Source organism: Anopheles stephensi, chromosome 2, assembly GCF_013141755.1.
Source record: "Anopheles stephensi strain Indian chromosome 2, UCI_ANSTEP_V1.0, whole genome shotgun sequence".
Taxonomy (NCBI): Eukaryota; Metazoa; Arthropoda; class Insecta; order Diptera; family Culicidae; genus Anopheles; species Anopheles stephensi.
Genome location: NC_050202.1, coordinates 65,691,774 through 65,712,363, shown reverse-complemented (window position 1 = coordinate 65,712,363; position 20,590 = coordinate 65,691,774). Strand labels below are relative to the sequence as shown.

Genomic DNA, 20,590 nt, shown 5'->3' with positions numbered 1-20,590 from the left:
CAGAAATTCTGTCATATTTGCAAGATAACACGCCAATAAATGACAAGCTTATCATGAAACTGTTAGACCATAATTACTGATTAATTTACGAGCATGGAATATCATATAAACTTACATTTACACATCGTGTCGTAAATCTATATTGGTGCAAAAAACCTATCCACACAAAATAGCAGGATAGTCAGTACTTGATACGGGAATGCGGTTCGGACAGGATTCTAATACCGTTCCTACCGTTTGAATTCTCACAACTTATATGCATTCAATGTATACAGACATGATGCAAAAAACTCAACAGAATGATATGTACTTGACGTTTGTCAAGCATTTATTTAACATAAAGTTCTTCATTTGCTCGAAATAAAAACCAACAAAACTTCACACAAAAAACAGGCTTCCAAAAATGCTTTGGAAGCTTTTTTCCAAAAGGTATACAAAAATCCCTAAACAAGAAAACCCACGTTCTTCATGTTATTTGCCTCTCATTGCCTCATCATTAACGTCGTCAAAAAACGGTACTAACGGTTCAGGTTAATGGTGGCTAGAGCACTTCAATCGCTTTTGTAATTTTCGATCGAACACGAAAATCTGCTTACACTCCCATAATGTGCGTAAACCGTTACCCCATACATGACATTCGCATTATCCTTTTCCAGTGCCCGGTACTGGGATTCATTCATTTTCCAACAGGAAAACAGTGACGAGTCCACCATTATGTCTACAACCTATCCCTCCTACATATCCCTTTCCTATCCGCAACAAGAAATGTGGGGAATTCAATCACATGGTTTTTGTGTGCCTGGTGCCATTTTTCTCACTTACATTGAGGTTACAATGCGTACTGTGGCTGGTGAATGCTTTCACAAGTCAACTGCTTATAGAAAGGGTTGCGACACTGTGAATGATGCAAATGGAACGGGTGAATCAAGTCAAACTTTCATGTCATCCCACACAGAGAACAGTAAAAATGGAACCATCAACAACCTTTCGAGTGTGGAAACCTGCAACTGATTCTCCGTTAGACGTGGTTTCATTTTGGTGAAATATTTTGATGCAGCTACATTTGCACTGCGGCACGTTGGTCTTCCTTTTGCATATGCTGTACATACACCACAATATTCCACAAGCATCTAATGCAGTATGAACTATATTATTAGTTGTTCCGTACGTAGTGCTCGGAACGACCTCCACGTACAGTGATTGCGGGACGAGTGCGACGATTTTATTTATTTTATGCACCCACTCGTCATCCATTCATACTACACAAAACGTGTGCAGTCACCGAATGCTACTGTGGACCGCTGCACACAATGCAGTAGCGGCAGCATCAACAGCTGAAGAATTTCGGGTTCTAAACGAAGATTCATCGCCGTGGGTCACATCTCACCTTGCAGACTGGGAGATATGCATCGAGCGAATCCATCCGTCCATTTGGATCTTTCCACTATCTTCCACGCATGAATTTCCCTTTCATCTGCTTGCTTTCACTCTTCGCCCAGTGCAAACACTCGTAAATCCGTTGTGTAAACATCGTCGCCCAGATGCAAACGGACGTACGTCTTCATACGAGGGAAGCAAACAGAGTACATGTTTTCGAAAAATGTGAGGAAGCATAAATTCGTACCAAAATGTGTCATGAATATTAACAGCTGGCGAAAGATGTGCGACAATGCGAGCTAGAATTTCCGTTAAAATTTTTTGCCAAAAGTGTGCATTTAGCTATTTTTGTTCGATTTACATGCGACATGTGTCTAGAGGTGCTGTGGCTGTTTGAACAGTATTAATTATGCAATGCTATCTAAATGGCCATTTATGCGCTTCATCTCGGCCATTTTCTGTCGCATAGAAGAACATCGCAGCATGTGTTCATTTATCGACGCAGAAACTTAAAATTTCGAAGCACCACCAGCTGCTTGATATGTTAATAAGTATTAAGAAGAAAATGTTACAATTTCAAATCAGACCACTTCTACTCCAAGAATAACAAACACTCCGTCAAACTTCTAATCTAATTTATCAACTATAATCATAAAATGCAATCATAGGTCAATTAATGCATGAAAATATGTAGTGCCAAACCATACAGAAGCTCATGTCTGCTTGCTCATTAAGTGACAATCATAGGACAACTTCTCTTCAAGAAAACTATTGGCTTCGAAAAATATTATTAAATCATTTCACCTAATTCAATAACGATACACTCCCATCACCAGTACATCAAAGTACTACCATCTCTGATTGCCTCTCCTTACACTTAATTGACTTCGTTCGTTGTTTCGTTCCTCTTTCAGGGATCTACAAGGCAATAACATCAGTGCCATCTACGAGTCCGACTTGCAAGGATTGGCGAAGCTGCGAATACTGTAAGTAAAGTTTTCTTTGCCCATCTTCTATGCCTCTGCTTCTCTCCACACACCCTTGTCACGCAAAATTGTTCACGTAGTACCAACACGCCATGAACGTAGTGAACCGAACTGAAAGTATTGAAGTAAAAAGCTAAGATGTTTAAACGATAAAACAAGAGCAGTCGGTCGCCATCTTCCTCCTATGTGCTGGGCGTCTTGCAGTAATTAAATGAAATCCGAAAATTCCCCTTCTGTAAAACTGTGTGAACTATTCACAGCACGGTAAGTGGTGGTATGTGCCCTGTAGACCACATCATTGACTCGAACCGGTAAAGCATGGCCTCGTAGTTCCGGACGTCGTATGGAAAGTGAGCGAACGACTCTTTTTAAACTAATTACACCACAACCGTGAACAGCCACGGCGACAAGTGAAAACCACCGATAGAATGTCCTGCGGAACCAATGCTCCCTTGGCTGCAACATCCGCTAGATGGTGGATGGTTTTAATAGTGTTACGCGAAGTGCTTTCCAAAATTACCCCTAGCCCCGGTGGCGCCTGGAACCGTCTAGCGTTTACGATCAACACAGACTTCCGGTGGAAACGTGACAGAAATGAAGTTAGCCTACATGAAGTAAAACTTGTCCATTGGACAACTGTGTTATACTAGAGACGTATGCTTTTTTCAAGCTTTGCGATGCTCCCAGCTTTTTTAAGCTGTAATGATAGATGGAAAGGAAGGTCTAAATTCAACGAAATAAAAAGCATAAGAGACTCTGAAAATGGTATCTTCAATATTTTACGTGAAACACATTTTGTATTTCGATTTGTTCCAAAATTCCGATACATCCGGGATTGATATATGCGTTCGTTACGAGCACACCGATAGTGTTGACATCATTAGCAGCGTTCGTTAATCAATGCAAACCGTGCAGGACAAGATGACGCTCCGGAGACCAATCAATAGAAACATGAACCAGGCGCCGTAGTCCAGACGTGCCGAAATGACACTGTTTAGTGTCACCATAAAAATGTATTCCACCACTCGCGCCCCAAAGTTCCCCAAGATTTACGCTTATGAACTCACACATGCAGTTCATGGAAGACATCGAAGCTTGGGTCCCGCCACAGCAGCAGCTGTATCAGCAACTCATTATTCAAATGTGGGGTACCCTTGCGAGAGAGGACGAAGATTTACCGATTCAAATCCCATTTCCTTCCCATCGCCCTTCTCTGGGCTAAGCTCCATTTATTTATCATTTTAATCGATTCCCAATCACATTTCCCTAACTTTCATCGATTTAATCAGACTGACACGGTGGTGGTGATGTATTTTACTGGTTGTCTGACCAGTGTCCCTGCTGGAAGGTTTATAACCCCGGAGAGAACCAGTTGGACATCAGCCAAAGCATTGCAACTTTGGAACAATGTCCCACTTTCACTGGTCGTAGGGAATCGGATCTGAGCTTGGGTATTGTGTTTGTGCGGTTCATTAATTTACATAAGTGGAATATGAGATATTTCTCATCGTGCTTGTAGAATTTCTTCACAACCAAACACCTCTTGCCAATGAAATGTATATTTTTTTGTTTTAATGTCCCACTGCGAGGCTCATACTGACCTACTGTTGCTGTTTGGTGACTTCAACATGCCAGCTATTACCTGGCATGCCGCTACCGACCCACCACGCCACTTCATGCCCAACTATTCATCATCCGGTTGCTCTCTCATCGATGGCATGACCTACAATGGATTGCTGCAACTGTCAGGGGTGAAAAATCATCGCGATCGCCAGCTGGATTTACTTTTTGCTAACCCTGCCGCCGCTGAAAGCTGTTCGTTTGTTCATTCCGCACCATGCCCCCTTGTGCCTATCGACCTGCATCACCCCGCACTGGAGACCACTATTTCGGTTCCGTCACCCCCAGCCGCTCATCTACCTCGCAGTGACCGTGGTCTCCGTGGATTCAACTTCCGGAAAATGAACCACTCGAGACTTATTGCCGTCCTGTCGGCTGTCGACTGGTCTTTCATCGAGGAATCCTGCAACATCGATGCTGCTGTCTCCAAGTTCAACGAGAAGATCACCGCTGCCTTTCCTTCCTGTTGTCCCTTCCTCTATCCCCCTCCTCACCCCCCATGGTCGAACAGATCGTTGCGCACTCTGAAATCCGACAGGAATCGAGCTTTTCGTAATTATCGTTGCAACCGTAACCCGACTACGCTTCGTATTTTTAAATATGCATCCAGCGCTTATCGCTCTTATAACCGTTGGCGCTACGCGTCCTTTGTAGTACGGCTACAAGACCGCTTCACAACCGACCCCAGATCTTTCTGGCGGTTCAGTAATGCGCGTCGTAATCCTAACGGCATCCCTTCTATCCTATCCCTTAATGATGAAACCGCCTCCAATCCTCTCGATCAATGCCGCCTCTTTGCCAAACACTTCTCTAGTGTTTTCGTTGATCCTTGCAGTAGTGCGGTGCCTTTAGTCGACGGTCTATCGTACACCCCTTGTGACGTCTTCTCCCTAAACGATGTTCACGTTGATGTTCCCTCTGTATTGTCTGCCCTGTCAAAGATCAAGTTGTCCTACTCGCCTGGTCCTGATGGTATCCCTTCCTCTGTCCTTAAGAAATGTGCTTCCTTTTTTGCTCCCCTTTTGACTCGCGTCTTTGTGAGATCCATCAATGAGGGTTCCTTTCCTACCATATGGAAGTCTGCTTGGCTGGTCCCCCTTTTCAAAAAAGGTGACCGCTCTGTATGCTCCAATTACCGTGGTATTTCACTACTCCCCCCCATTTCCAAAATCCTTGAATCAATTATTCTCTCCTCCATCCTTCCTATCATTGTTGGTCACCTATCCCCCCTCTAACATGGTTTCATTCCCAAACGCACAACTTCCTCCAACCTTATGTGTCTTGTATCCTCTGCTCTATCGAACATGTCATCCGGTGGTCAAACTGACGTCGTATACACCGACTTCAGTACTGCCTTTGACAGTGTTCCTCTCGATCTGCTGATTGCCAAACTCGAAAGACTTGGTATCGGGGGTCGTTTACTGTCTTGGCTGAAGACTTACCTGGTTGCGAGATCGTATAGAGTTAGAGTTTCGTCTTGTCTGTCCGATTCCTTCGTAGGTTCCTCGGGTGTTCCTCAAGGTAGTGTCCTTAGTCCTATTTTATTTCTGTTATTTGTTAATGACTGTGTTTCCATCCTCCCCGCCGAAGGTTTTCTGTTTTACGCAGACGATCTTAAGATCTTCCTTCCTGTGTCCTCGTCTGCTGACTGTTGTCTTCTCCAAACTGTACTTGATTCCTTCTCTGTTTGGTGTCGTAAGAATGGCCTACTCCTGTCCCCCGATAAGTGTTGTGTGATCTCGTTTTCTCGTTCTCGTTCTCGTTTCCCGTTTAGCTACACCCTCTGTGATACAGTAATACGTCGTGTATCCTCTGTAAAGGATCTAGGTGTGTGGCTCGACGAAACGCTGTCCTTCAGTTCCCACGTTGATTATGTAATTAGCAAGGCTAATAAATCACTGGGTCTGATCATTAGGCTATCGTCCGAAATCCGCGATCCCCTCTGCTTGAAGTCCCTGTACTGCTGTTGGGTGCGATCCTCCTTGGAATACGCGGCTGTAGTCTGGTCTCCCCCAGGCTCCACTGCGATGGCCAGACTGGAGAGTGTTCAGCGCAAATTCACTCGTGTGGCTGTTCGTCGCTTCCTTAACGGCTATCATCTTGCTCTCCCTCCCTATCCAGTCCGTTGCCGTCTTCTTGGGCTTGAAACCATTGAGGATAGGCATTTCCATATCCGTGCTAGCTTCATTGCAGGTCTCCTGTTAAATGAACTTGATGTCCCTTCTCTTCTGTCTGCCATCCCCCTTTATGCTCCTTCCCGTCGCCTCCGCGATAGACCTCCCCTTTATATCCCATCCCGCCACACCCGTTACGGTTCGAACGATCCTCTGCTACGAGCTTTGTCGGCTTTCAACAAGTGCTATCACCTGTTCGATTATAATGTCTCCTTGTCTCGTTTTCGTGTCCGTCTTCGAGAAGTCTCTTTCCCTGCCACCTAATCCTGACTGTCATCCTCGCTTTCCCTTTAAGTGTTAATGAACATTGTTGAACCATCATTGGCGGACAATATGAACTAAATAAATAAATAAATAAATAAATAAATAAGTTTTAAGTAATTACTCTGGTCTCTAAAAAATGCGACCCGACATAGGGCTTCCCGACTGGTCGACCGACCCATAGACATGGTTTGGAGTTGTTCCCATAGCATCAATACTGGATTTACCTTTTGTGAAGTAAATGACGAAAAAATCATTCATTTTGAGCCATGCAAGCCCAGGCACGTGACTCTTGTGAATACACTCATTTGGAATGGAATCGTGGCTTTGTGTCTTCTTTTGCCGAGTTTGGAATAATTTTATGTGCCGACCATCGGTTGGGTTGGGTATAGTGTTACATCGATGTGAGGCTTTTATTCAGTCACCGAAAATGGCCTGATACCTTTCACGCCGTCTAAAGGCCACAAAACGAAATGGAATTGAAATTGACACAGTCACTTAAATGATAACTTCTTCCTGTTGCGGTGCTCTCTCCTGCCGGTTTAATTCGTACGCTAACATGCATTGAACGACGCTGGGAATGAATTCGGTTTCAATTAATTAATCATTCAAATACGAAATGGTCTGCCAATCGCTTCCTAAAAGCGGTGGAATATGCGGCAGCTTTATTTGAGAACTGAGCGCTGTTTTAATTAGTCAACACTTTCGCTATTTTGAATTTTAATGTTTAACTAATTTAACATTTTTCTGGTGGATATGGAGTTGAAGCTCCTTTCAAATAAACTATTGAATTGAAATCTGAGAAACAGTATGAATCATTTAATAAGTAGCAGTGTGTTTCAACACTTAACGTAATAATATTAACAACAACCCACAGCTGCTTCCAGAAATTTAATATTGCAAACTTCCGAAAACGTATGCTAATTCTATAGCCTAATCAATATGTATAAGTATGTGAAGTATTCTACAATATCCACGCCGAATAACTCTTTGTCAATGACAGGGCTGTCAGATTAGCGTATACATAACAACTTAATTTTCTTTCGGCAACATAAGAAAATTCTGTTTATAGTTATCGGTAGCATAAATCAATATTCATTGGACATTTTGTAATTCAAACCACGTCTTCCTACGATATTGCTTGCTTGCTATCTTTAACTATATCATAATTTAATTAAATGTTTGTTTACTAGCGCTTACTCGCATAAAATGATGTTTCGTATTACAATTTTATTTACAGGCAACTGACGGACAACCATATCCACAACATTGAGAAGGACGCCTTCCACGATCTGATATCGCTGGAAAGATTGTAAGTAACGATTTTGTGACTTTTCCACACTCGCTCATTTGTCTTTTCCCTCTGAACTGAAGTCACCCTGGCTGCCAAAATACTTCTGCAATAACTTATCACACCCCCAGACACTAGATCCGGCTTGACACAGCCGGTTGAACAACTCCTGTCAAATACACATCTCATCTATTTCTTTCCCAAACACCACAAAGACTGTGCACCGCCAACAGATTCGATTCATATTATCTGACACACGACATCAAGTCACCTGCCCGCTACGGGAATATTATCTGTCGCAGTCAATCAGTCAACTTTATGCGATGGTTTTGCACAATCTTGTGGTTTTGTTGAATTCGAAATGTGCGCAATCTACACTCAAGCAATGGAAATACCGTGACATTCACAGTGTCGTTATTCGTATTCAATACTTTGCATATGTTGATTGGATATTGAACTCTATATTTGTGAAAAATAGGTTCAAAAGTATTTTGAAAACAAATTTCTGCTAGCATTCAGGAAATAAGTAAAAACATTTTTCATTTTTGCTAACATATTTTAACTCTCTTTTTAACAACGAGCAGTTTGACTGTTTCTGTTTTGCCTCGTTTGCTGACTACCTAAGATTATGCCCGCATACAGTTTAGTATTAATTTATGCTCAATTCGCTGTTTCTAAATAGACATTATTTACAAGCGTTTCGCGTCAAAAGGAGCTGCCGCAGCACATAAAATCGTTTAAATTATTAGACCCACCCTACATGATATGGAATCTTTTTTGGCCAAATTTTTACAAAACAAGAGGGTTTTTTGTGACCCTTGTACGATCAGGGTGAGCGTCGATGAATCGATTATTGAGACAGGTATCACTGGGTTTATATATGGCACATAATTAGCAACGTTAAAGATTTGCTGTTGCTCAATTTGTTTTCTAATTACCATACATTAAAAAAAAAGGTTGAAAGCATAAAACCTATTGTTGGACATCAACAATATAAATTAACAAACCTTTGTGTATAATTATACTTACATAAAAAATATTGATTGTTGATGTTTGTGATATAATCAAAATAAAGCAAACAAAACCATAGGCAAGCCTTACGGAAGCCACAAATCATTCTCATCTTCTTCTGCGGGATGTATAACTATGTTGGCAGTTTTTATATACCCTCTCTCTCTCTTCTATTCCTTTACGTCGTTGGTGGTCGCCGTCTATAGCCCAAGAGTCATTCATTGACCACAGTCGTTTAAATAACACTGTGTGGGTTGCGCTGAAACACAGAAAATGTTGAGTTTTCGCGATTGGAAATCGATTTCCGTTAATTATCCGTTGCTGCTCGTTATTCTCCTGTCTTACGATCGCTTTGACATAATTGATCACGCCTCCTTCCTTGTCGGAGTCGGCAGGAAATAGCAGCACTGCTTGGCCAAGCAGCAGATCCACAAACCCCTCCATCATCATTCCCCTTCATTGGTTCCGGTAGAAAAATAAGAGAGGGTAGAAGTGCCCACCCAACTCAACCTCTGCCACATCAGCATGCGCTTCAGGAACTGGCATCAGCCACAGTAAACACGGGGCGTAATTTTTCGAGCGACAATTCTTTAATTAAGTCTAGATGAGATCGAAATCGTGTGTGCACATGCTTTTCGTGAACAGCCACCGTTTTTACTCGTGTCACAAAAGCTTAACGACGTCAGCTGCCCACACACTCACTCGCTTGTACAATTTTCTCTTTACCCTACACTTTCTTATTTCATTCCTTTTACAAGTTTCGCTTGCTCTTGCTTTCATTATTATTATAATTGTTATTATCTTCTGTTTGTTTCTTTCATTTTCAGACGACTTAATAGCAATCGCTTAAAAACAATACCAGATAATTTTTTATCCAGTGCCGCTAATTTGTTACGATTGTAAGTAGTAGTTTGTAGGAGATTGATTTCCGTTCGTACCGTATATGTTTTTCTTCGTTGTGATTATGTGTTTATGTATTTGCTGTCAAGATGGGTACCATTATTCATCGCCCGCAATATGGCGCAATCGTTAGAACGAAGGCTGTTTTATTTGTCATTCCTAAACCATATCGATTCTTTTATGTTTTGCGCCTAACCATATGGTTTGTGATTAAGTTGCGCTTTTTTAACTGTTTGACGGTTTTTGCGCTTTTGATGTTGTTTCGATGGCATGTATGACCGTTTCTATTTTTTTCGTTTTTGGTTTTTTTCTACTTTTTTCCTTTGTTTTGATATTATAGATCCAACCATGGTCTAACTTTCATAGTATTTTTTTTTCACAATATCTAAATTATTTCTATTTTGTAAATATTGTCGCATGTTCGACGTTGTAATCACAAGCCAAACCAAAATCGTTTAAAGATCTCAGTATCCACGTATATAATTAGTGCCGTTTGATTGTTGTTAACCGTTTACAATGAAATAATAATTGATTTAAACATATTTTTTGTTATTTGTCATTCATGTGTTGTCGGATAACACACTACACAAATCAGAAAATATAAATTGAAAATGTCTAGTTCTGTAGTCAGCTGTGCTAGCTTCATAGCAATGCCACATATATAATTATTCATATCGAACATTCGCCTTGCAGGGATCTGTCACACAATGCACTTACCGCCGTACCGAAGCGTGCGTTCAAGGGAGCACCAGCCCTGCGTAGTCTTCAGCTGGACAACAATCAAATCACCTGCCTGGATGAAGGTTCCGTGAAAGGGCTGACAGAGTTGGAAATACTGTAAGTATCGCATGACGCGACAATCCCACAGGCCTTCGAAATGAAATTACTTCCGAGCACAGCAAGCACTCACCCAAACCTCTCCCTTTTTTTCTTGTTTTCCATTCCCTGCCAGGACGCTCAATAATAACAACATCACCACACTACCGCGCGACATGTTTGCCGGAATGCCACGCCTGCGAGCGCTGCGCCTTTCGGAAAACCCATTTGCGTGCGATTGCCATCTTTCGTGGTTGGCCCGGTATCTGAAGAATGCATCGCGTCTGGCACCGTACACCCGGTGCCATTCGCCCGGTCAGCTTAAGGGACAAAATGTGGCGGATCTGCACGAGCAGGAGTTCAAATGTTCCGGTAAGTGAGGATGACCATCATTTCCAGGTTCCCGTAGGCCAGGTTCTGTCGAAGGCGTGAACTCCGTCCAATGGTTTGCTGCCACATAATTGTTGTTTGCTCGGAAACGAGAGCACTAGGGACCGACTTAGACGACCCTTGAGTGTCTAGTTCAGCACACACGCAACAGCTTTGTTTTCCATCGTGCGCTGCAGACACTCCACACTAGGAATTCCATCGAGAATAAAACATTGCATGGGTTCGTCGAAGGAAACTAACTGGCTTCGGCATGTTTGCATAAAGAACGAGTTGATCATATTTCTACAATTATGGTTATCCAATCAAGAGCGACAAAGCAAGAGAATACGGTTGGTCGTACCAAATATCAAACCTAAGATTTACAGTGAAGAATCTTCATGAATAATTCCTATCGATTGGCAGCCAACGCTTCTTACAATCACTCCAAATTCCTACAATTTTTGCCTTAGAACATGTACGTGTGCAGTACAATGGTACGGTCGTTAAAGTATGCTTACGGTGAAGCATGGCAAATGCACAAACGTTCTTCCAGAGAAAGCAAAACTGACTCATGACCATTACAAAATTTGCCACCATAAACTAATTTTTCTTTTCACCATGCACCACACGCAAATGTGTTGTGTACAATCTGTTTCTTGTTTCTCTCGTGTCCATTATAATTATGGTAGAGCTTTGCAAACGAGCCCATAATATCCAAACACGTCCTCAACACTTGGCGCAAAACCATATTAAACGTGATAGGACACTAATTTATTTTCCTCGCCAGTCTAATGAAGTTTTCCATAACGCCGTGGTACGCTGGTGTGCCTTTTTCATTGTTTTCTGTTTGCAATAAAATGCAAATTGCATTCAAAAATAATCTCATTCGTGATGGACTATATGATGGATCAAAACGGCAGCTTCTGGCAGATGAACATCAGAAGAAAAAAGAAAAAAGACGAACGTAAAATCCTGCTAGTAGATTTAAACCAATCAAATCCTCCACAAAATGGCTCTGGTCCAACAGCGTACTCACATCAGCCGGAACGCACGCGTTGTAATTGCACGCATTTGAAAGGAGGTCAAACGGTGGATTTGGTTGAACGCTACTGAAATGTCCCACACAATAGAGTGGCTCTGGACGGCACGAAATTCTACGGTAAATGGGTCCGTCAATTTTCCGCATACGTACGCTATGTCGTGCACTTCCCGTGCATTTCCTGCAGCAGGGTAACAAACTCATAAACCTCACGCTCACTCGTCGTCTATCATCATCATCAACACCATCACCCGAATGGTTGGTGACGTTGTAAGAACCGCGAAACCCAGAAGCAATCTGGACACCACACACCTGTACACAGCAACATACCCCGAGGACCCTGCACCAGGATCGCTGGCCCTCCGTACTCTCAGGATTCATTTTCCGAGCCACAACTGCATACGTGACACTCATGAATATGTAAATGTTAATTTATGCCACCTCCGTGTGTGTGTGTGTTTTCACAATGGAAAGGACTCACGATAACGCCTTCCTGTGGGACGAGGATTGGTTTGCAAATTTCACACTTCGTCCAGTGTTAACGGATGAAAGTCTGGGCACCGGTTAGAAACGGCGGGCTGAATACAAAGCACACGCAGCAACACGGTCACGCGTTTGGATCAATGAAATCAAATTACTGGAAAAATAGTCGTCCCAACCGGAGCCCGGTCCAAAATGGTCCAGCGCAGTTTGCCAACGTGTCTAGACCACTGGCAATCGATTGTGTCTCGTACATTATTCTATGTCCTTTTTTTTCATTTTCCTATAGCAATTATGCGTTGCAGGGACTAGGCGTGTTTAATACATTGCCATTAGACACATCTTAACGATCACAAAACACCGTATAAAAATGTAATTATAGCACATGGTGGCGAGTAAATAATGGTGGTGGTTCGATTGGACACTATATTTTTTATGAACTGGTTAACTTCACCCAATATGCACATTTTTGTATTTTTTATGGATCAATGCTAATGGTTGTTATTGGTTGAAATAGCGACATTTCATGTATCCAAACAAAAACAGTTTATGTGCTGTTATTAAAAACATTGCTCACTTAGTAATACAAACATAAACCTTGGATGTAAATTATGACAGAATCAACAGTACAAAAAGCTAATTCACTATTCCTGCATAGATAAGCTCTTTAAAACTGCCCTCTCAACCATACTTTCGGCTTTAAAAAATAGCCACCCAGCACGCTTGCAGCCTGTATAAAAAATTAATCCATTTTATAAATTAAATCAAATCACACGCTCGTGGCACCAACATTTTATTTCTCACACTGGCTATACAATTCACTCTCCGCAGGTCTAACGGAAAACGCACCGATGGAGTGTGGTGGCCGCAGCCTCTGTCCACATCCTTGCCGCTGTGCCGACGGAATAGTGGACTGCCGCGAAAAAAGCCTTACCACCGTCCCGTCCACCCTACCGGAGGACACAACCGAGCTGTAAGTGTTTTGTGCTGTGCCGGCGACATCGTCCGGAGCGTTGGCTTGGGGGCATTAATATGTAATCTAAATATTTTTACAGCCGGCTCGAGCAGAACTACATCACCGAAATTCCACCGAAAGCGTTCGCTAACCACCGGCGCCTTAAGCGGATAGACTTGTCAAATAACAATATTTCGCGAGTCGCCTACGATGCCTTCAGTGGACTGAAGTCCTTAACGTCGCTGTAAGTAGCACACTTTATGGAGAAAAAAAGAAGAGCCCGAATCCGGAAACGGTCCCTTTTGTAGCGTGGGTAGCAAAGCTGGGGAAAGAATGAAATATTTAGCGCAACCCGCAATCTAAGGAAAAGGCAGAAGGATGTTAAATTATTATCATAAGCAAACAGAGCAACCGTAGCACCATCCCCGCTGCATAATGTCTAGTGAAAGCTCCGAACTCCGAAGCTACTTTCTGCTTCCAAGGATAGCTCGGTTTCTGTTCACTCACTTACCGAAACCTTCTTCTTTCCCCAGTGTTCTTTATGGTAATAAAATTAAGGATTTACCGGCGAGCGTTTTCAAAGGATTAACCTCACTCCAGCTGCTACTGCTGAACGCGAACGAAATCAGTTGCGTGCGAAGAGACGCTTTCAAGGATCTGCATAATCTTAGCCTTTTGTCACTGTACGATAACAACATTCAGTCGCTGGCCAACGGAACGTTCGACTCCTTGAGAAGCATCCAAACGCTGTAAGTATCACGCAAAAACCGACCGCTGTTATCGTAGTTCGCGCGTCGCGTAAATAATTTCACTGATTTGTTTCCATTTTTTTTTTTGTGTTTACTTTGCAGACATTTGGCACGCAATCCTTTCATTTGCGATTGCAATCTACGCTGGTTGGGCGATTATCTGCTCCATAATCCCATCGAAACCAGTGGGGCCCGATGCGATGCTCCGAAGCGTATGCAACGCCGTCGGATTGATGCTTTGAATGATGAAAAGTTCAAATGTAAGCTTTTCTCGCGCGCCGTTTGCTAATTCCTTTTTGGCGCGGGTTTTCACTCGTTTGGGTGGTTTTTGAATGATTTTTTCTGTTTCTTTTGTTTGTTTTCTGCAGGCACCGATGACTACAGCAAGATCAAATATTCCGGCGAATGTCGCATGGATCAGGAATGTCCCGCGGCTTGTCATTGTGATCGCACTACGGTTGACTGTTCGGGTCGGGGTTTAAAAGAAATTCCGCGTGATATTCCTCTTTACACCACGGAACTGTGAGCAGCTCTTTTTAAAGCTTTTCTTCTTTCCATTCCGCGTAGTAAGATGTGCTAACATTGCTTCTTAAATCTCCCTCGCCAGATTGCTGAACGATAACGAGCTTAATCGCGTTAAGTCTGACGGACTGTTCGGTCGGCTGCCAAATCTTGCAAAGCTGGATTTGCGAAGGAATCAGATATCCGGTATCGAGCCGAACGCGTTCGAAGGTGCCACCAGGATACAGGAGTTGTTTCTAAGCGAAAACAAAATCACCGAAGTGCACAACAAGATGTTCCTGGGACTCCATCAGCTGAAAACACTGTAAGTGAATTGTGTAGCCTGTCAGTCGGGAAACTGTTTTCTGACCATGTCGTGTTTCTACGCCGGCATTTCTAGATCGCTCTACGATAACATCATTACCTGCGTTATGCCCGGTTCGTTCGACTACCTGACATCGCTGACACAGCTGTAAGTATAGCATTCGGAGGCGTAATCTGCACTCGAAGGATTACACGTACAAAAGCACGTTTCATGTGTTATTTTTTCAAACCCCTCTCAGAAATCTCGCATCGAACCCGTTCCGTTGCAACTGCCACCTTGCATGGTTCTCCGACTGGCTAAGAAAGAAGCAGCTGAACGGTCCGCCAGCACGTTGCACTTCCCCGTCGAAGGTGCGCGACGTGCCCATCAAGGATTTGCCACACTTTGACTTTAAGTGCACGTCGGACATGGACCAAGGCTGTCTGGGCGAAGGTTACTGTCCACCATCCTGCACCTGCACCGGTACGGTCGTTCGATGTTCCCGCAACAAGCTGAAGGAAATCCCTAAATCCATCCCGACCGAAACGACGGAACTGTATCTGGAGTCGAACGAAATCTCGATGATACATTCCAATCGCATCAACCATCTGAAGGCTCTTACCAGACTGTAAGTTGCACGATGCAGAAACATTTTGAATCATTACCGGAACTGATTTTTATGCATAATCTTCCACTACCGTAGGGATTTGAGCAACAATCAGATTGGCATTCTGTCCAACTACACATTTGCGAACTTGAGCAAACTCTCCACGCTGTAAGTTTTCAAGTTCGGTTCAATGTGAAGTGGCCCGGCGTAATTTAAATTGTACCTTTTTGCCTCGTTTTCAGAATAATAAGCTACAACAACCTGCAGTGTGTGCAGAAGCACGCGCTCTCGGGATTGACCAATCTGAAAGTGCTTTCCCTGCATGGAAACAAAATTTCCATGATTCCCGAAGGAACCTTCAATGACCTACAATCGATTACACACATGTAAGTGTTCGCAACTAATCGATCGATTTGAAACATATTAGTCAACATCTTTTGGCGTTTCCTTGCAGCGCACTTGGAAGTAATCCGCTGTACTGTGACTGTTCTCTTCGCTGGCTTTCGGAGTGGGTTAAGCGAGACTATGTGGAACCGGGCATTGCACGCTGTGCCGAGCCGGAACCGATGAAGGACAAACTAATCCTCTCCACACCGGCCAGCCAGTTCGTTTGCTCAGGAAAGGTTAGTAACGAAATACTGTCCAAGTGCGATGCTTGCTACACCTTCCCGTGCAAGAACGAGGCCGTTTGTAGTGCACTTCCGGAGCGACAGTACGAGTGCAAGTGCAAACCGGGCTACCACGGAACGCACTGCGAGTTTATGATAGATGCGTGCTACGGTAATCCTTGTCGTAACAATGGTACCTGCACCGTGCTGGAAGAGGGCAGATTCAGCTGTCACTGTCTGCACGGTTATTCCGGTTCCCGGTGCGAGGTGAACATTGATGACTGCGTGGGCCACAAGTGTCAGAACAACGGTACTTGTGTGGATGGCGTCAATTCGTACAGCTGTTCCTGTGCGGCCAGCTTCACCGGAGAGTACTGCGAAAGCAAGATTGAGTTCTGCGGTAAGGACTTTAATCCGTGCCAGAACGGTGCGAAATGTGTGGACCACACGACACATTACAGTTGTGAATGCTTGCCCGGATACCGGGGGCTTAACTGTTCGGACAACATCGACGATTGCGTGAACCATATGTGCCAGAATGGAGGTACCTGCGTGGATGGCATCAACGATTACACTTGCAAATGTCCCAATGAGTTTACGGGCAAATTCTGCGAAGGTGCCCCAATGGTTGCGATGATGTATCCGCAAACGTCACCTTGCCAGCAGCACGAATGCAAGTTCGGTGTCTGCTTCCAGCCCAACCCTGCCAGTGCGGACTACATCTGCAAGTGCGCTCCTGGCTATTCGGGCAAACGGTGTGAATACCTAACCAGCTTAACGTTCCTGCACAATAATTCGTTTATCGAGCTGGAACCGCTCCGTACCAAGCCGGAAGCAAACGTGACGATCGTGTTTAGCAGCACGCAACAAAACGGTGTGCTTATGTACGATGGGCACAACGAGCATCTGGCGGTGGAGCTGTTTAACGGTCGTATTCGTGTGAGCTATGACGTGGGCAATGATCCCGTGTCCACGATGTACAGCTTCGAAATGGTCGCCGATGGCAAGTACCACATGGTGGAGCTGCTGGCAATTAAGAAAAACTTTACGCTTCGAGTCGACCGTGGCCTGGCACGCTCCATCATCAACGAAGGTTCGAAAGACTATCTGAAACTGTCGAGCCCGATGTACCTGGGAGGTTTGCCGGCAGAGCCAGGCCAGCAAGCGTACAAACAGTGGCACCTCCGCAACCTGACAAGCTTCAAGGGCTGCATGAAGGAAGTGTGGATTAATCACAAGCAGGTCGATTTTCTGAATGCTGCACGGCAGCAAAAGATCACGCCGGGCTGTGCACTGCTAGATCAGGATGCCGAAGGCGAAATGGACGACGATTTTATGCAGGAAACGCCGGTGATCCTTAAAGAGGTACTTATACTTACTTCCGATTACGCATAGCCCGAACCCAGTGTATCGTACATTGAGTAACGCGCTGATCGTTCTACTCCGTTCCAGGTTAATCCTTGCGAGAATCATCAATGCAAACGGGGAGGAAAGTGTGTGCCCAACGGTAAGGGTGGCTACACGTGCAAGTGTAAGAAAGGCACCAAGGGCAAATACTGCGACCAAGGTGAGGGATCGGTTTCGCTAGTGATCGACGAGGACCCGTTCAAAACTTCCTCTTCCGGTATAGCAACATCTTTTTGATATGAATCAGTTTTTTTCCTCACACATTTTACAAACTAATCGCGAATTATACACTAATGTTGCTTTGTTCTCGGTTCTGTTGTCGAAAGCCATTCGAACTTTTATTTCATCCAGCGCTGGTTTTTAATATTGCACACGTGTTGCAGAATCAGATTTAGCTTAAGAAGAAATCTCACGCTAATACGCTTCAACACTAATCGTTAACAAAAGAAACTATTTTGTTTTTACTTGCCTTACTGTGAATGGTTTTCTTTCCAAACTAATTAGATTTATTATAGTTTCCGTTGTACTTTTTTTACCACCATTTTGATTTTTTACTTTGCATGTGGTTCAGTAATGATAACCAGTACATGAATCAGTACAAAACGTCTCCAAATTCCGATTCGACGGAAGAGTAGGTTTTTGAGAATGCATGCTTGTAGTATTAGTTTTTATTCTCCAATTGTTAATTCAGAAACTGTATAAAACAAACACATTCTTTCTTCGCATTCTATCAGCTGCCAACACTTGTCGCAAGGAGCAAGTACGAGAGTACTACACAGAGAACGATTGCCGCTCAAGGCAACCGCTCAAGTACGCCAAGTGCGTTGGAGGATGCGGCAATCAGTGCTGCGCTGCCAAAGTCGTACGTCGAAGAAAGGTATGCATGACGTTGCCGGGCGTAAAACAGTTTATATCGTGTTATAGAAATGTATCTAAATCGGCCGTCCTTTTTCTCGCTTTAGGTACGCATGGTGTGCAACAACAACACCAAATACGTGAAGCAGCTGGATATTGTGCGAAAGTGCCACTGTACAAAGAAATGCTACTGACTGCAAGACGCGACTACCCATAAACCACCACCATCATCAATAATATCTGTGCAGCATGTAGCATCACTCAGTGGCATAAACCCGAACGGCCAGCAAAATGGCATCCTAGGATTACAATTATCTAGTTTAAGTGAAGCTAATTTAAATACTATTACTACTACTACAACTACTACTCCTACTATACACAGCAGCTCTAGTGATAAGTGGATAAACTTTGAGGTCGATTACGATGACGAAATGATGCAGAACGATGCTCCAGCGCCGGCCCCATTGGCAGTGGTACCAATCGAGCAGCCACACACGACGGAAACGCTTCCTTCCGGAAGTTCCGTCGGTAGTACGGTTGTTGGGGATGACTTTCATCGCGTAATGCACCAACTAGAAGAGCTCAAGGAGAAACCTTTGTTCAGTGAGGATGAGCTCGAGGAAGCCACCGAAGATGACGATCTGTTTGACGATGAAGATTACGACCTGGAGGAGGTCATACGTCGGCATAGACAGAAATTAGAGGAAGCCCGCCAGAAGGCAGGAATCGTCGATGACGATGATGACGATTACTACGACGACTACAGTGCCGAGGAGGACGAAGAGGAGCAAAGACGAAAGCAGACAAAGCAAGCAAAAGCTAGTGCCGCACCGGACGACGGAGGCAACACCGAAAATGTTATGCAGGACTACCTGAGCAACATCAAGAGCAAATCGGCTCCTCATCGGTTCAAGTCAAAGTTTGATGACTTTAGCGATTCCGGCGACGGAGACCTGCTGTCCGGCATTAGCAGCAGTCGGAAGCTGCGCAAGAATGATTCCATCAAAATCATCTCCACTCCGAACGGGAAGGTCGGCATTGTGTACAAGGTAGAACCGAAGGTAACCGAGGAAGAATCGACCAGGAAAGCGACATCCGACAACAACGGTGCCGGTGCGGGGACGAATGGTGGTGTGGCGAGTGGCGGTGAGCAGCGACAGAATAAGATCACGCCTGTCATAACGGCCGACGGTAAGGTGGCCTTGCTGTACCGGGGAGCATCCGACAATGGTGACACGTTCCGCAACAAGTACGAACCCATCACGGCCAAGGACATACTACAGTTGATCGACAATAATAATAATAACAATAGTAATGGCAGTGCCGTCGATGGCAGCAACTCACCCGCGAGCGGGGCGGGCTCAAGCAACACTAACAGCAGTATTAAACATATTACCAATAATAATATTTATAATAGTCATAATAATTACGGTAATAGTTATGATAGTTTTAATAGAAACGTCAATAATGTGATCGTTGATTCGCATCCACCTGACACGGGTGATGATTCGCGCGAGAACAATGCTGCCAATGGTGCAGCGGGAACAGTTGATCGGATGGAAACGATGCCGACGGTAGCGTACCCGCGGATCACTACCCCAATGTCACGTCTAGACGGTCCGGGCAACGTACAGCACGCTGTTGCACCAACCAGCAGCACTTCCCACATATCTGCTGTGAGCGGCAGTAGCAGCGGTCCGTTAAGCAAGCTGGATGGCACGTTATCGACCACTGCGTCCGGTGCTTTCCAGCCGTTCGATCGTCAGGAAAACTCGCTACTCATCAACCGCCCGCTGTCGGAAGTGTTGGGTATTCGCAAGAATCAGTACTTGGAGACGAACACGATCAAAATACCAAATAGCGAAACGTCGACGAACAAAATGCGTATTGGCACCAGCAATAACCTGCTGTCCTCGCTGTTGCACAATCTGCAGCAGCAGCAGCATGGACGTGTACCGAACGGGACCGAAATCATCGCCGATCATGGCGAACAGCACCGCCGGCCAGGGTCGCCGGAAGACGAACAGCACCGACGGGCCGGGTACAGTGTAAACGGATTCAGCCGGTCGCGGTTCTACATCAATCGACGAACGACGCCAGCTTTGCCGCCCCGTATCATCAAGGAGGAAAGCGAAGAGGACACGTTCATCGGGGATGGTGACGATAATTCGCTGCCGGAGGTGATCAATCTTGCAATTATACCCGCGTTCGAGCACGAGATTGACGAAAAGTACATCCGGCCACACCATGGCGATTGGCACCGGCGTCACCGGCATCAGT

The 20,590-nt window shown here is 44.4% G+C and overlaps 1 protein-coding gene across 7 annotated transcripts in view; it reads left to right on the top strand.

Moving 5' to 3' along the window:
* LOC118504804 (protein slit) overlaps positions 1–19,576 on the top strand; it is a 155,648-nt gene extending 136,072 nt beyond the window's left edge. For 4 of the 7 annotated variants that reach the window (XM_036039792.1, XM_036039794.1, XM_036039796.1 and 1 more), the window contains 19 exons: positions 2,292–2,363; positions 7,659–7,730; positions 9,548–9,619; positions 10,314–10,457; positions 10,573–10,808; positions 13,156–13,297; positions 13,380–13,523; positions 13,813–14,028; positions 14,131–14,288; positions 14,397–14,550; positions 14,636–14,854; positions 14,930–15,001; positions 15,093–15,461; positions 15,537–15,608; positions 15,683–15,826; positions 15,895–17,413; positions 17,501–17,672; positions 18,190–18,332; positions 18,418–19,576. In XM_036039792.1, coding sequence (XP_035895685.1) covers positions 2,292–2,363; positions 7,659–7,730; positions 9,548–9,619; positions 10,314–10,457; positions 10,573–10,808; positions 13,156–13,297; positions 13,380–13,523; positions 13,813–14,028; positions 14,131–14,288; positions 14,397–14,550; positions 14,636–14,854; positions 14,930–15,001; positions 15,093–15,461; positions 15,537–15,608; positions 15,683–15,826; positions 15,895–17,413; positions 17,501–17,672; positions 18,190–18,332; positions 18,418–18,504 — 4,207 coding nt within the window. In that variant the 3' untranslated portion in view covers positions 18,505–19,576. The remainder of the gene's footprint in view (positions 1–2,291; positions 2,364–7,658; positions 7,731–9,547; positions 9,620–10,313; positions 10,458–10,572; positions 10,809–13,155; positions 13,298–13,379; positions 13,524–13,812; positions 14,029–14,130; positions 14,289–14,396; positions 14,551–14,635; positions 14,855–14,929; positions 15,002–15,092; positions 15,462–15,536; positions 15,609–15,682; positions 15,827–15,894; positions 17,414–17,500; positions 17,673–18,189; positions 18,333–18,417) is intronic. The other 3 variants (XM_036039797.1, XM_036039799.1, XM_036039798.1) reach the window with 3 other exon arrangements.
* The last annotated feature ends 1,014 nt before the right edge of the window (positions 19,577–20,590 follow it).